Raw genomic sequence first — 16,040 nt, forward strand, 5'->3', positions numbered from 1 at the left:
TATGACGACCGATGTCTTTTGAAATTCGGTAAAATGATGACCCAATTGTCCACAAATGCCTTTTACCCTCCTTTATCTTATCTTATCATATCATAGTCATATCTGAAGAAGGATGAGATCACAAAGCTAAGTTGCCAACTCAAAAGGCTTCAATAGTGACACAACCGGCCTCCAACAGTTCACGAGAGAAAAGTTGTTCCAACAAATCAGGGAAACTTTTTTTTTTTAAAGGCGTAAGACTATTTCTTGCAACTTCATGAAAGATTAAGAATAAAAACTAGAACATGGGTTTTCTTCGTCATACTTCTATTCTAGCCTTCAAAGGAATTTCTAACATATTGTCACATTGAATCACATAAAATCTTGCTTTTCTTCATGATCAGAGAAATTTAAGGATGGCCAATAACATTTTATTATGTTGTACAATATCCTTTGTGACACATACAATGGATTCATGAAATATGGTGAGAAATACAATAGAGTTATTTTTCATGAAGGTCCTTTTATGTTTCACATAAAAAATGATTTTTAATAACATTTGTAAATGGAGGGCCCTAGTATTTTCATGTTCCATCTATTAAATTCAGTGGACCAATCCAAAATGAAGTCTTCTATAACAAGAAACAGACTTAATTCAGACACCCCAAATCCACCTTTTGCTTCCAATACTTGAACCTTACGAGTGCATTATTTGTTTGGCACTCATAGTTGAAGTGAATTCTTTGGATATAAAATGGATTATTGGAGCGTGCGACTTGAATTATTGTCTTGAAACTTTCCACCAGAGAAGACTTGAAACTTTCCACATTGTCTTTTCTTAAAGCAACCAAAACATGCCATCTTCTCACCATTCTTTTCTCTTAAAACTTTTTTCATCTTTAAGAAATCAAATATATGTCTGTACCTATATTCTCACTGATGATCCAATGATGACTCAGGCAACAAAAAGTTAAAGATACACTTAACTCCCTTTAAATGCACCTCCTGATTACCTCAGTAAGCATTAAGTGATCAATTACTTTCCTCTCACATTGAATAACATTCTTATACAGTGCTAGAATCAATTTCCTTTTCATCTTAGAGAATATGAAAACATTACTTCAGGGACAAGTTATTGGAATTCCAGTAAGCTCTACAGCTTATCCACATAATAAGAGGTCTTCAAGGGTACTCCTAACTGATACTACCACACAATTCCACACAGATCACCAAATTTCTGAAGATGGATCCTCAGCTCTGAAAAGAAGTAAATTCTACTCTTTGATCTTTTTCTCTCTACAAATGAATTAGTCCAAAAGTAGGCTTTTCACTACAGAAACTAGTCTTGTTACAGGTAGAGTAGATTTGGTGCGGAATAGAATAAACAAGCTTGGGAAGAAAGCTCACAGCTTTGCACATGGAATCAAAGAGCATGGTAAATTATTCTCTCCCTTTAGTTCAAACCACAAATAATAATCCATGTTCTGAAACTTTAGCTACTATTTTCAATTGAAAAGCTCAATTTTCTTTCTTTTTTTTTTTTTTTTTTTTTTTTTCTCGTGCAGTGAGACTGGGACCTAAGATCACTGAAACTGTGAAAGGGAAGCTGAGCTTGGGAGCTCGGATTCTACAAGTTGGTGGATTGGAGAAAATATTTAAACAAATTTTTGGTGCCACAGAAGAGGAGAAACTATTAAAAGCTTCTCAATGCTATTTGTCAACCACAGCTGGTCCTATGGCCGGCCTTCTCTTCATCTCCCCGGAGAAGATAGCCTTTCGCAGCCAAAAAACGATCAAGTTTTCTTCCCCAAAGGGAGAAATAATTAGAGCCAGTTATAAGGTAATATATAATATTCACAAATATTTAGTAAACGTTTGGTTCATGAGTTCAGAATTATAATTCAGAACTATTTTCAGACGTGTGTTTTTTGTGAGAAAAAACACCGTAGCGAATCACGAACCATAATCCGAACCATGGCACGAATCCTTACTCCAAACAATTAAAGTAAAGTTTTAACAATCAGCTTCTAATTTCTCTATTTCTTCCTACATATGGTGCTAATGAGTTTGATTATATCTCTATGATCTTCTCAGGTTGTGATCCCATTAAGCAAGATAAAGAGAGTTAACCAAAGTGTGAATGTAAAGAAACCATCGGAGAAGTACATAGAAATTGTTACTGTTGATAACTTTGACTTCTGGTTTATGGGCTTCTTGAACTACAACGAAAGTTACAAGTATCTTAAACAGGCAGTTTCTCAAGCTTAGAGAAAGTATCTTGTATTGTGTTTGTAAATGGATTAAGCTGGTAAGAGCTCATCAATACGGTTATATATAGAAGTTGTACAAAGTTTTGATACATGAGAAAATAGATGTCTTATTATTCTTCCATAATCATTTTACTGTAAGACAATTAAATTCCTTGTCACTAGAAGAAACATGGCTATTAGCGACTACAAAAAGTCATTGCAACAAATTCAAAGTCATCACAAATGAAGTTTTAGTGACTATTTATCATCGCAAAAATGTCGCCACAATTGATTCATCGCAAAAATAATTTTTGCGACGACAAGCAGTCGTCGCAATTATATTTGCGACGACAATCATCACAAATGAGTCGCTGTAATTATTTCATCGGCTACAACGTTAAGATGACATGGCATTGAGTATTTGCAACAACATTTTACGAATTAAGTTGTCGCAGAAGATGCAGATTTAGTTGACGTGGCTTATATTTTTTGCGATCACATTTGTTGTTGCAAATAATATTTTAATCTTTTATTTATTTTTTCTCATTTTACTAATTAATGTTGTATGTTACTATATATTTAAACCTAATAGTAAATATAATTCATGATATTATAGTAATAAAAAAATTAAATAAAAGGAAATAAATAATAAAAATAGAAATAGAAATTATTATTGTAAAAAGTAATTAATAAATGATAGACAGAGAGAGACATAGACATCAGAGAATATAGTATGAACTTGTTTCATGTAACAAATTTTCCTATGATCACATAACACACAATGTTTAATTTTACCATATTAAGAGGTTGGTTCAAAAAGAGTCCTCATTTCCAGTATATTTCGAAGTATATAAGATGAAGAACTAAAAGTTTGTTTCGCTTATCTATGGATGAATTCGTTTTACCCCCAAAATCCATAGAGTTCGTTACATAACACTCCGTACTAAAACATATAGGGCCGGTTTGGTAATGTTTTCATAATGGTTTCATTTTTAATATGAAAGTGAAAGTGATATTGTTTTGAGAATCATATTGAGATCGATTTTGAAATTGTGTTTGATTGGTTTATAAAGATATTGTCTTGAGTATAATAAAAAAATTAAAATTGTGTGTGATTATATTATGAAATTTTGTTTTGAGTGCATGTATTTAATAATCTTAAATTAATATATTAAGTAAATAATGATTGATAATAACTTAGCAATTAATATTACATATTAGTAAGTATAATAATGGATATATTATCTAATTACCAATATACGTGATCAATTATTCTTTAAATGATAATTAATTACTAATTATCAATTATTAATTAATATTGATCAGTATATTACATAATTAATAAATATAATTTAATAATAATTATTAATTGAGTAATTACTATTTATTTATTCTTTTTCAATTGTTTAGTAACTAACAAATTATAATTAATATATGATATGATTGATATAAATTATTAGTTATTTATTTAATAACCTATTATTAATTATTCCATTATTAATATATTATATAATCAATTTTCAGAAATTAATCTTTAACTAAATAATTATTTATTATTTATTGTTTATTGTTTATTACTTACTTTTATTAATAAATTAAAAATTTAATAGTAAGAAACTAATTTTTAATTAATACTTGAGTAATTACTATCTAATTAATTATTTCATATAACATTGTTGAAAGTACCAGAAAATGAATATTGAAAAGGCAATAAAAACTTTCAATCAATTTTTAATTCACAAAAAAATCATTCGCAATATTTTTTATTTTCATTTTTGTTTCTAAAACATTTGTTAAATAAACGAGATTTGCATATCGTTTTTATTTTTGTGCCTCAAAGACATGCAGAATTATCTTACAAAATAACTCAAAACTAATTTCAAATACACCCTTAGTGGCAAATCACATAGAAATTAAAATTTTTTTTGTCACTTCTCCTTTTTTTTAAGTACGAGTTTCTTTCTCTATGATAGCTTCCCATGTGACCTCTTTATAGGGTCAATCGTTAGAGTTTTTGTTTTTATTTTATATTCCATTAAATGAAATAAGAAATAATTATTTATTTATGAGCGCAGTTGATAAAATTTTTGAATGATAAAAATAGAAAGTAGTCTTTTAAGTTTACTTTCGTAGTGTTTTATTATAGAATGAGAAAAAGAGAAGAAAAGTTCTTCATTTCTGTTTCATGTCGTGTATGCATTGGTGTTCGTGGAAGATTTGAGTGTTTTTGAGTGCTAATCTCATTTTTTTTAGATGTGTCCACACAAACGTCTTTGTAGATTCAAGAAATTGATAAGAAAGATTCTGAAATTCTAAACTAGCTTAGAACAATGATTGTTCATGGTCAAAGAACGCATGCTTCTGCAAAGAAAATCGTTTTCAAAACCAACATTGAAAAGGGCTTAATTGAAAATTTTGAGCTTTAATGGGGTCCAAATTACAAAGAAACGGATCAAAAAATTCAAATTGAACCGGTTTCGGCCAATTCCCAAGCCCGCTAGTGAGGAAACCAGCTCGCATGTGTAGTTCACCGCCAAGAGGAGTGCGTCGTCGTCAGAGACAACAGGTGAGTGGCCTCTCGCATCGCTCCACGTGGTGTCTCGTGGGCCACCACGCAACCGACTCCCCCTCTAGTCTAATCCTGTGCAACGCAAGCCATCAAAACCCATGTGTACCCGTCATTTCAGCCATCCACCATCCGCCACATGTCCCCGCTTCTTCTCACAGTATCGCGCCGCGCCACTTGTCCCAGGGTCTGATGATGTACTCCTGCTGGCTGCGGAGGAGAAGAAAGAGATGGAAAAAAAAAAAACAAAAAGATAAAAGAAAATATATATACATTGTCAGACATGTTTATTTCATCAATTTTATTATAATAAAAAATTCTCAAAAATAGTTACATTTAACTTTTTTACTATAATAAAAGACTCTCATATAAACTCACATTTTAACTCAAATTAAAAATTTAAATTAACGAATTAAATGGACCCTTAATGAGTGTTTGTGCAGAAAATCTAATTCCAAAAATTATCCAACCAATTTTCATGAAGGTACAAGTTGGGGAAGAGCTCGAAGAAAGGAATACTTTCTCAAACTTTATTCTCTTTAATTTCAACTACTATTTTTGTGATAATATTGGATTTGTAGTATTGGAATTTTATTTTCATTTGCCCTTTAATTTGGGAAATGTTCTAGCTTCATTATCTAGGGTTGCAATGTAGCCTAATTATGGATTTTGAGTTAATTTACTCTCTTTGATTTCCTATTGATTATTGGAATTTATTGTCCTATTATGTACTTAATGCTCTTAATGATTTGGCCACTCATTAGGTGCCCATTTTAGACTTGAATGAAGTTAGGGAAAGAAATTTCTATTCTTGAGCAATAATAGGACACCATGTGCAAATGGAATAGGAATATATCCATAATGTATGTGTAGTCATTGTGAATGTTTGTTCTTAATGAATTTGAGCTAATTATGTCTTCATAAGAATATAGAGGGTTTAATTAATATAAATGTAACGCCCTTTTAAGTTAGTAACTCGAGAACTGTTAAGTTTAGGAGAAACGTTGGCTTAATTAGAATAAATAAAACTACAAAGAGAAAAAATAATATCTATCACAAAAATAATCCTCTAATAGAATTTTTAAAATTACAAATTATCAAACTCGTCTTGGGATTGTGGATCATTTATGCTTAGTCAACTAAAATTCTTAATTATCAAACTTACCTGCATCATGAGAACTATATGAGCGATAGTTCATTAAGTAAAACCATAAATTATTTCCACTTTTAAAATACTTATCTAAAATATTTAGGGCGTTCTTGTATAAGATTAGTCTTGTGTTATTAAAACTCCTTTCATGTAGCATCTATCTTAGAATCTCTTATTCCTCAAAGATTCGGTCCTTATCATATTCAGTTAGTTCGTAATAAATATAAGTGTTCACATCATACTCATAAAACACTTTTGAAATCTCATAAAGCAAGTCAACAATAACATATATAGATAACAAATTTTCACTAAAAACATATTACTGTTTAAGTGATGCAATGAAAAATCTACTTATAATCAAGCTAGTACAAAGTAAAATTCTTCATTCTCTCTTTTATCTTCTTTTCTCTATTTTCTTTTTCTTTCTTTTTCTTTCTTTTTCTTTCTTTTTCTCCCTTTCTTCTCTCTCTCTTCTTTCTTTTCTCCTTTCATTGTTTGGTCGGCAAGGCTTTTATTTTGATCAAAGTCGGTGATATAAAGCTTCCTTAGGAAGCTCAGCATAAGCGCTTGGGCTTCCAGGTGATGGGCTTCCTAAACTATTGGGCTCATCTATTTGGGCCTAATTGTTTTTTTTTTCAATTACTAAGGTGATGTTTGGGAGAGGGATTCTCTGATTCGAATCATGATTCGTAATTCGCTATAGTATTTTCTCTCATAAAAAATATACGTAAATCGAAAATAGTTCTAATCACATGGTTTTAATCTATGAACTAAACGAACTCTAAGAAATTCCAAATAAGATAACCTAATTGGTATAAAATAATTCCTCATATGAAATCTTCAAATATCATCAAAAATAATCCAAAATCTCCAAATATCATAAAATAAATCAACTATGCTAATAGCTCTAAATTTTTGGATATTACAATAAATATGCTTTCTTGTTTATCGGAAGACGCAAGTGAGTAATTTAGTGCATTCGACAAGCAATTCCACTAATTGAAATTAATCAATTCGAGAGTAGAATTTGCTCAAGTGATATCAAATGGTGAACTTGCGATCCTAGAACCTAATCAATTGATTTTAACTACGTTTAATTCCTCCATTTGATTTTCCGTGTTAGAATTTGTTTTTACTTTATTGGTAGTTGTCCTTGGCTCGTTAGTTAATTTGTTTTGAAATTTCGTTTATTTACTTGTTTTTTTTAGTTTTAATAATGACCGATCGAATAAAATTAGATTGAGATAATTTTAGTACTTAATAAGTTAGTAAGGTCCCGTTTATTTCACTAATTTGAGTTTAGAATTTGAGTTTTGTTATAATAAAAAACTCTCAGAAATAGTCATATATAACTTTTTTACTACAGTAAAAAATTCTCACATAAAATCACATCTCAATTCGAATCAGCGAATTGAATTTCTGTCGGACGATACTCATACTCACTTTCTTGTTTGTCGACAACGTGCACTTGCGTTAGAATTTTCACAACACACATCGATACAAATTACCTGTGTGGGCATTTTGCATATAGTCCAATATGATTATAAATTATTGAGAAAGTTCTATTAATTTTTTCCTTGAGAATTTATGCAACTAGTAAACAGACCAAATGGACCTGCTTAATCGAAGTTCCAATAAACAATACTTAATTCAATTAAACTTTTAATCAATTAAATACTATTATTAACTTTAATTTGTGCCGCTATCAAAAATCAAAACAACACTTAAGATTATGCATATATATTTATGATAAGCTAATTATACAAATAAACTTTATCCACCAATATAGTTGATTATGATGTGATCCCTCTATTATGAACGTTGGAGTTAAGTAATAATTCCGTTAAACCTTTATAATTTCTTTTTTTTTTTTTTTCTTTTTTGAGTTTTGTTAATCCTCTAACGGAAAACCTTTCAATGGGATTTCTTCTAAACAGGTATGACATACGGCCTGGAGTTAATTTTATTTTTATTTTTTACATTTTTTGAGAAAAAAAATAAAAACGAAAGAGAAACGGTATTTGACATAATTAAAGATAAAAAATAAAAATAAAAATAATTTTTTAATTTAGTGTAAAATGAGAGAGAAATAAAAAATAATTTTTAATTATTGTTTATTTTTTATTTCTGTTTTCTTCTCTCTCGAGCACAGAGAGAGACATTAATATATTTTTTTATATTAAAAATAATCTTTTAATAAAATTACCAAACAAATTTTTAAAAATAATTTATGTCTAAGATTGAAAACATTTTTATTTCTGTTTTTATATAAAAAATAAAATTATTTTAAAACGAATTCTAAACACATGACGTTTGGTTCATGAATTAGAATCATGAGATTATAACTATTTTTTATTTATGTGTATTTTTTATAAAAAAAAATATTATAACAAATTATAAACTATTATTCAAATCATAATACAAATCCCCTAATCAAATAACCCATTTTTCTTTTCCCCTTAATCAATCTTTATTCACTCAACACGTTCTCAAAAGCCCCACCGATAAAGTTTTATCTGACAAGCACTGGAATGCTTTTGCCTTTTCGTGCAATGTTGTCAAAACCTATAGCGAGCAAACATAATTTTATATGAGATTTTTATGATACGGACCGAAAAAATATTTGAGAGATTAAGGGAAATAAATCAAAATTTTAGAGGGATTAAAATTAATACGTTAATGTTTTAAAAAAAGTTATAAATAAGCTCACGTGAGTTAAATTTAAATTTACAACAAGCTGGAATATTAAAAATACAATTTCGGTATATCTTAAATTTATCGTTTATATTTAAAATTTACTATTAAATTTTTCATTTTTTCTCTATTAATATGAATTTAGTAAATCTAAAATTTATCAAGTATATCTTGAATTTACTATTAAAGTAGTGTTCTTTTCTCCTATTAATACGATCTTAGTAAATCCAAAATTTACCTGGTATATTTGAGATTTACAATTAAATGTTTTTCTTTTTTCTCATAATACGAATTTAGTAAATCCAGAATTTACTAAGTACATTGGGGAATTACTATTATAATTTATTGTGTTCTTTTCCCCTACTAATATGAACTTGGTAAATCCAATATTTGCTAAGTATATCTGGAATTTATCATTAGATTTTTCATTTTTTTGTACTAATACAAACATAGTAAATCCTAGATTTTACCATGTAAATTTGAGATTTACCATTAGAATCTGTACATTTTTTTCCTAGTAATGTGTCTGGTAAATCCTAGATTTACCAAGTATGTTCAGAATTTATTATTAGAATTTGTACTATTTTTTTCAAGTGATTTTAACTTGATAAATCATGAATATACCTGGATTTATCAAAAGAAAAAGGCAAAATTAGCAAGAAAATGGTAAAATTAAAAACATAAAATAGTCTATTTATTTTGTATACATTAGTAAATTGACCATTCACTTCCACAAGTTTGTAAGCATGTTTTCTATAATTTATTTTACAATGGATTTCTATTTCAAATATAAAATGTCTTTAATACTATAAGTTTTCTATACTTTTCGTTTTAACATGATTTTGATCAAAACTAACAATAAAAAACATACACTACCAGCTTCAATTTTATAGTTGTCACTAGTGCTGGAACTTTGGGCCGGCAGGCTTGCCCGAAGCCTGAATTTTTCGGGCTCGGCGGGTAGGCCCATAAGGTGGCCCATCCAAGCAAATTTTTGAGCTCGGACTCAGGCTGCCCAAGAATGGTCAGAATTGCCGAAGCCTACTGCCGGAAAAAAGCCTCCGACCCTCAACTGCCATAATTTATTTGATTTTTTTTCTCTCCGGCCTGAATTGCCCGAAGCCCAATCAACGGCTTATTTTTTTTATTATTGGCGGCCGACCCAACCCGCGTCTGAAAAGCCCGACTTCAACGGCTCTTTTTTTTTACTGCTGCCTGATTTTCGGCCTAAACCTAACCCGCCGAGACCAAAAAAAGACCGTTGGATTCGAATTTGGGGGAAAAAATTAATTTTTTAACCCAAAAATTTTCCTATAAATACCCCACCCCACACACACACATTTTTCTCACCCAAACTCTTTCAATCTCTCTCAATTTCTCTCAATTCCTCTCAATCTCTCAAATCTCTCACAATTTTTCTAAAAACTATTACAATATTCTAAAGCTCTCTCTCTCAAATCGCTCTTATTTTTAATAATATGTGTTGAATGTTGATTTTAATTTTTATATAATTTTAACACTAAATAACTTAATAATTATTTATATACAAATACAATTACTAAATAATAGTATATTATATATAATATATATAAAAAATATAATAAAAAAAAAATTTTCGAGCCATTCGGGCGGGCTCAGGCTGCCTGACCGGGCTCGGGCAGCCAAAACTAGGCCTGCGGCCCGTCTATGGACCTTCTCGGGCTCGGGCGGGCTGGTTTGAACGTCAAGCTCAAAATCAATTTTTTCAAACGGTCGCGGACGGCCCATCTAAAATTTCAGCACTAGTTGTCACTCATCATTAAGGAATTTCGCTTCACCAGCCACCAGCAACCTTAGCAAACGCAAATTAGGCTAAGCAAGAATATATATTACACACTTGGTTGTTGGAAGAGGGCCTTCTTGGGGATTAAATTAAGCAATTCATCATTTTACATTACACACTTAAGTCTAAGAAAATAAAAAACTTTTGTTTGTCTTGTAAAACAATAATCATAATCACATGGTTCTATTCATCATGTTACCTTACCCACTGCTAGTACTTTTGTTTGTCATGTAAAGCTTAATCATATTCACATGGTAATTGTTCTTTTTTTTTTTTTTTTTTTGCTAAAAGAATCACATGTAGTTCTATAACACTTCCATGTGTACAATGGCATAAAGGAACGACTCTGGTCATTTAAACACGTCACCTCTCAGAACCTTTTCCGACATTTCACCAGTACTCAAGAAAAAGATCAGTCCGCACCCAAAAAAATGAATAAAATAAAATAAAATAAAATGAGAGAGAGAGAGAGAGAGAGAGAGAGAGAATTGTCTGCACAAAGCATGGGTGAAAAATCAAATTCTAGAAGAGGGTAACAAATCCAGACCAGGCAAGTTAACAATACTAATTTCTTCCAAAATGCAGAGGAAATATAAAACAGCAATGAGAAGGCAATATACATAAATTTACAAACATATTCTGAGAGACAAATACAAGACAAGCCCAAAATGTTCTTCGAGTTTGAAGACATAAGATTGAACAGAACAACAAGAACTACCCACATCACAAGTTGTTGGCAATGTCTCAAACCTTCCAGGACAGTGCTTGCTTTCATGAATTCATAATAATGTTTAGTGAAGAAGCCAGCTCTTTAAAGTAACACATCAGGCTCCGATAAACTTCCCGTAAAGTTTACTTTACAGCAATCAGGAAATGACAATCCTGCCTCCTCACAACCTGCCTTTGTAATTTGTGGGCATGATCTAACATCAAGGTATTCCAAAGAGCTGCATTTATTTAGGAGCTTGCCGATCCCGGCCACTGTGATTTTGGCGCAGTTACTAAGCTTCAAAACCTTCAGACTCAACTTAGTTTCTCGACTGCTTAAACCCTCAAAGGCAGCATCAGTAACCTCCTCACAGCACCCAATGTCGATAGCTTCTATGTTTCTGCAATGAACGAGGATACAGCTTAACGAAGAATCAGAAATGTTTAGACACCAGTCCATCCGCAAGTTCTTCAGACTATTCTTAAAAGTGGCGGCAAGTGAACTTATTGATTCATCAGAGATGTTCCGGCAGCCACCAATTATTAGAGTTTCAAGATTTTTGCAGAATTTGGCCAAGGATAATATGGAGGCATTCCCAATTTTGTTGCAATCCAACAACTTAAGTGTTTTCAGTGAAGATGCACAGGCCTCAGAAACACTGAAAACCCCAACGTCTCCAATATTACTGCATTTGTTGACGTCTAAAAACTTGATTCCGCGACACCCATTTACAAGTTCAGTTAGACCTGAGTCAGTTATGTTGATACATCCTTGGAGCACCAACTCTTCAAGATTACGACAATTCTTGGAAAGTGCTTGTAATACTCCGTTTGTAACAAGTCTGCAGCCAGTGAGACGCAGGCTCCGTAGATCAGAACAACCCCCAGCAACAACTGACAACCCTTTGTCTGTCAACTTTCTGCAATATGATACATCCAAGGATTGTAGCGAAGAAAGGCCACTCCCAATTGCCACCAACCCTTTATCGGTAATTCCTACAAATATAAATAAATACAAAAAAAAAAGGTTCAAATATCAAATTATACATTGTTTGTTTAGCACAAGAAGTTTCCAAAATAAGCAAATGTTTCGATTAACAGGTGAAACGTATATTTAATTTCAGACAAAAGAGAATGTGACAAGATTTTATCAGTGCTTCCAATATATAAATAACAACCAGCAATTCCAAAAGAAGAGCTACAGGAAGCTACTAGATCTAGATCACAAAATTATAAGCACCCAAACTTATTGACATTCACGATATCAAAAAGGGGTTCCTGTTCCAGACAAATTGTTTCAGAAAATTTAAACTCGATATTCAGTTATAAGTGAAAAGCTTGAAATCAAACCAAAACGGATTGTCTTTGGTCTTGTTTGGTTCAACGATTCAAATTGTTGATTTGGTTGGAATTGTAGTGATTTAAATTGTGGTGATTTTAATTGTGATTGGAACCGGTGTTTGGATACGCAAATAAATTGTAATTTGAATTAGAAATAAAATCCGAACTGTGTTTGGATAAAGTGTTAAAAACCGTCATTAGAGTTTTGTAACAAATCTTATAAAACTTCATTGTAAATGACATTAAAAAACAATGCAATGTGGACGGGGATCTGTTACTCTTTTCATTATGCACATTAAAAAAAATCATCTCAATCAGAATTGGAAGGAAAAAGTTATGATATTTTTAACCTTGAAGTTGAGTGGAGAGAAAAATTAAGATCTAAATTATTTCACTAAATTCTGAAATCAAGGGTTTGAACCATTGTCAGTGATTTAAATTGTCCTCATTTAGTTCTCTACCAAACATCAATTTGAACCTTAAACAACAATCCTAATTGAATTGTTGGGTTCGGATTGCTGGAAGAAACAAAGCATTTTTCTTTGTTTTTCAAACTGTCTATGCCAGAACAAATTTACTGCAGCAAAGAAAACTGCTGGCACCTAAAGTTGGTGGTCAGAAATAGTCCACGTCTCATCTTGTTTAAATAATACCAAAGAGCAAAACCAGAATTGCAATTATCCAAAAACATAATAGTATATGATAACCAAAGAAAAGTCTAGCAACATTCGAATACATCATTAACTGAGTAGAAAAACCAGACCTTTACAATTCTGCAAATTGAGGACTCTCAAGCAGCTGAAGCCATCGGCGATGACAGAAAGATCGGAGTCGGTGACGCCGGGATAGAAGGACCGAGAGACCGACTGCGAGAGGTCCAATTCCTGGAGGCGGGAGAACCTGGCGGCCATTCGGCGGAGCATGTGGGGCCCGGCGCGAGCGAAGAGCTTCTTCCTCTCGGTGCTCTGCAAGTGGAGCCATCTCTTGCAGACCAATCCGAAGGCCTCCTTGTCCTGATCGCTCCCCAGCTTCGACAGCACCGCCCGGAGCTCGTCGTCCGTCAACACGTCGTTTATGGAGATCGCTTCTAGGACGTCGGAAGCCATTGGTGGGGAAAGGAGAAGGGGATTGATTGTAGATTGAGAATGAATATTTATCCCTGATTTGGGTCCTAACCCTAGACCTAAATCTGATTCGGAGGAAGTGAATTAGGAATTAGGGTTAAGAAAAGGGGGGGACGGACTGGGGACGGTGGCTCCGGTGGCGAGTACATACAGGAGTTAGATCGGCGCCCAGAGCAAATTTACGAAATTACCTCTTTTGGTGTGAACATTATATATGTCCCGTTTTTACCGATTTAAATTTAAAATTTAAGTTTTATTATAATAAAAAGTTCTCAAAAATAATCACATTTAATTTTTTTAATATAATAAAAAACTCTCATATAAAATAACATCTCAACTTAAATTAAAAATTTAAATCAGTGAACTAAACGATCCCATAATATTTAACCGATTCGAATTCTCAATTTTAATTTTATTGCAGTTTAAAATTTTTATAAAAAATTATATTTAAATTTTTTTATATAATTAAAAACTCTCATATAAAATTAACTCAAATTAAAAACTCCAATCAATAAACTAAACAAGGTCAAAGAGTATAACAAACCATTTATACTAACTAAACTAAACCAGCCAAACAAAATCAATGAATAATCTCTTTGGTTTGGTTTAAATTTAAAAAAAAAAAAAAACTAACTAAATTAGTTTAGTACGTAGTTTTACTTTACCCCTAAAAAAGCCCAACCAAACCAAACTAATTTACGTCTATATAATTTTTCTAAAATTATATATATTTCATATATTTATAAGTTATTTATATTTTAAAAAGCTCTTTTACTATAAAATTAAATGATAATAACTTTAGAAATTTTTATCATAACATATATATACATAACTAAAACTACCTCCACAATCTACCATCAAGCTTTTTCCACTCCTCTCCTCTCATTCTCTACTCCTTTGAGTGATTCTCTCTAATTTGTCTATATTCATTTTCTTTCATATATTTAGAAAAAGTGAATATCATATTCAATCATGAGTCATAACTAATATTATATAAATATAATTATTTTAATTTTATTTTGTCATTAAAAGAAGAGAGACAGAGAGACAAGAGCACACAAAATATTAGTACTAGTTATACTTGAGACTTGATAATATGTTGTAAAATAGTAGTTCAAATCAATTAGAAAAACCAAATAAAACCAATTACAATTAGTTTGGTTTGAATTGGATTAGATCCTTTAATTGGTTTGGTTTGGTTTGAAAATCTCTAAACTAATTTGTAATTTGTTTGATTTGTATTTTACCTAAAAGAAACAGTTTGGTTAGTTTGCACACCCCTAGCAACTACTTAGGTGTCGTTTGGTAAGTAAGTTTGAACGGCAAATCAAAATTTTTGTGAGAAAAAATACTAAAGTAAACGTGTCCCCATAGAATCTGATCTTGTGAGATATACAACAATGTCTATTATCTACACATGTTAATGTTTTATTTAAGATTTTGAAAAATATAGGAATATGTAGTGAAATGACTCTTCTTAAAAGTATTATTTTGACAAATATCTCGAGTTTTGTTAAAGTAGGAAATTAATTCGTTTGTAAAAAATGCAACAACTAACTAATTGATTTGATGGTCAATCAATAATTGACTGTTTAACTTAGTAGTTAATTAATGATTGAGTCAGTATTTAACAAATTTAAATTGATTATTTACCACCAATTATTGATTGATTTGATCATTAATCACTACCAACATAATTTAATTAATCAACACATCAACCATGTTAATGGCAGGTCATCGATCATTTTCCTAACACTATGTTTGGTATGATGAAAAAGGGAAAAGAAGGAAGTGAGTAAAAGGATTATTGGATAGAAATTGATAGAGTTGGTTGTTTGGTAAGAAGGAAGAAATGAGGGAAAGGAAAATAGGATAGAAAAAAATTTTCTCTCATTATACTAAACACTATAAAAGAAAATCAACTTCATTCATTTCCTTTACATTTTTTTTATATGTTTTCTTTCCATTCTTTTTTCTTTCCCTCCTACCAAACGGAGTGTAAAAGAAAGTTCTGACATTTATTGCAAGAAGGGCTTATACAGCTACATCATCTCATTTCTCAAATATAATTAATTACAATTTTATATAGGTTAAACTTCTAAAATAAAAATAAAAAGAAACGAGTCTCAAATAAAAGAAATAAATTTCTTCACTTGACCCCTTTATATAATGAGATGCTCTCATTGGCTCTATCTAATCTTCTTACTTATTTTACTATTTTCTTACTAGTGCATAGAGTTGTAAGTTTAAATCGAACCAAACAAGTCAATTTAAAATTGTTTTGGCCCATATCCAGTCTGCATAAAATGAGAAATTTTGATAAAGCTCCCTTAAAAGTGTGTGGGTCTTGATTTCTCGCATATAAAATTCTCAAGTAGGATAAGGTTGGGTCGAGGTTCTCGGCTCG

General features: G+C 31.1%; 2 protein-coding genes across 2 annotated transcripts; one reads left to right on the forward strand and one right to left on the reverse strand.

Annotated features, from left to right (window-relative positions):
• The first annotated feature begins 1,024 nt into the window (after window positions 1-1,024).
• LOC21405879 (putative GEM-like protein 8) lies at window positions 1,025-2,299 on the forward strand. The gene is made up of 4 exons (XM_010105303.2): window positions 1,025-1,246; window positions 1,334-1,414; window positions 1,545-1,819; window positions 2,074-2,299. The coding sequence occupies exons 1-4, from the start codon at window positions 1,087-1,089 to the stop codon at window positions 2,245-2,247; spliced, it is 690 nt and encodes a 229-aa protein (XP_010103605.1). The 5' UTR covers window positions 1,025-1,086; the 3' UTR covers window positions 2,248-2,299.
• Window positions 2,300-11,015: 8,716 nt separating this feature from the next.
• Window positions 11,016-13,818, reverse strand: LOC21405880 (F-box/LRR-repeat protein 4). The gene is made up of 2 exons (XM_010105304.2): window positions 13,273-13,818; window positions 11,016-12,164 (listed from the first exon to the last, which is right to left on the reverse strand). Exons 1-2 carry the CDS (start codon window positions 13,613-13,615, stop codon window positions 11,272-11,274), a joined length of 1,236 nt encoding a protein of 411 aa, XP_010103606.1. The 5' UTR covers window positions 13,616-13,818; the 3' UTR covers window positions 11,016-11,271.
• Window positions 13,819-16,040: the final 2,222 nt, after the last annotated feature.

This window comes from Morus notabilis, unplaced genomic scaffold (genome assembly GCF_000414095.1).
Source record: "Morus notabilis unplaced genomic scaffold, ASM41409v2 Scaffold437, whole genome shotgun sequence".
NCBI classification, from domain to species: Eukaryota; Viridiplantae; Streptophyta; class Magnoliopsida; order Rosales; family Moraceae; genus Morus; species Morus notabilis.

Excerpts from the sequence above, each read along its gene's own strand:
- LOC21405879 (XM_010105303.2), top strand. The coding sequence starts at position 1,087 with ATGAAAACATTACTTCAGGGACAAGTTATTGGAATTCCAGTAAGCTCT. Across the intron at positions 1,247-1,333 it reads ATCCTCAGCTCTGAAAAGAA|GTAGAGTAGATTTGGTGCGG; the intron begins GTAAATTCTACT and ends GTCTTGTTACAG. Across the intron at positions 1,820-2,073 it reads TAATTAGAGCCAGTTATAAG|GTTGTGATCCCATTAAGCAA; the intron begins GTAATATATAAT and ends TGATCTTCTCAG.
- LOC21405880 (XM_010105304.2), bottom strand. The coding sequence starts at position 13,615 with ATGGCTTCCGACGTCCTAGAAGCGATCTCCATAAACGACGTGTTGACG. Across the intron at positions 12,165-13,272 it reads CAATTTGCAGAATTGTAAAG|GAATTACCGATAAAGGGTTG; the intron begins GTCTGGTTTTTC and ends TTATATTTGTAG.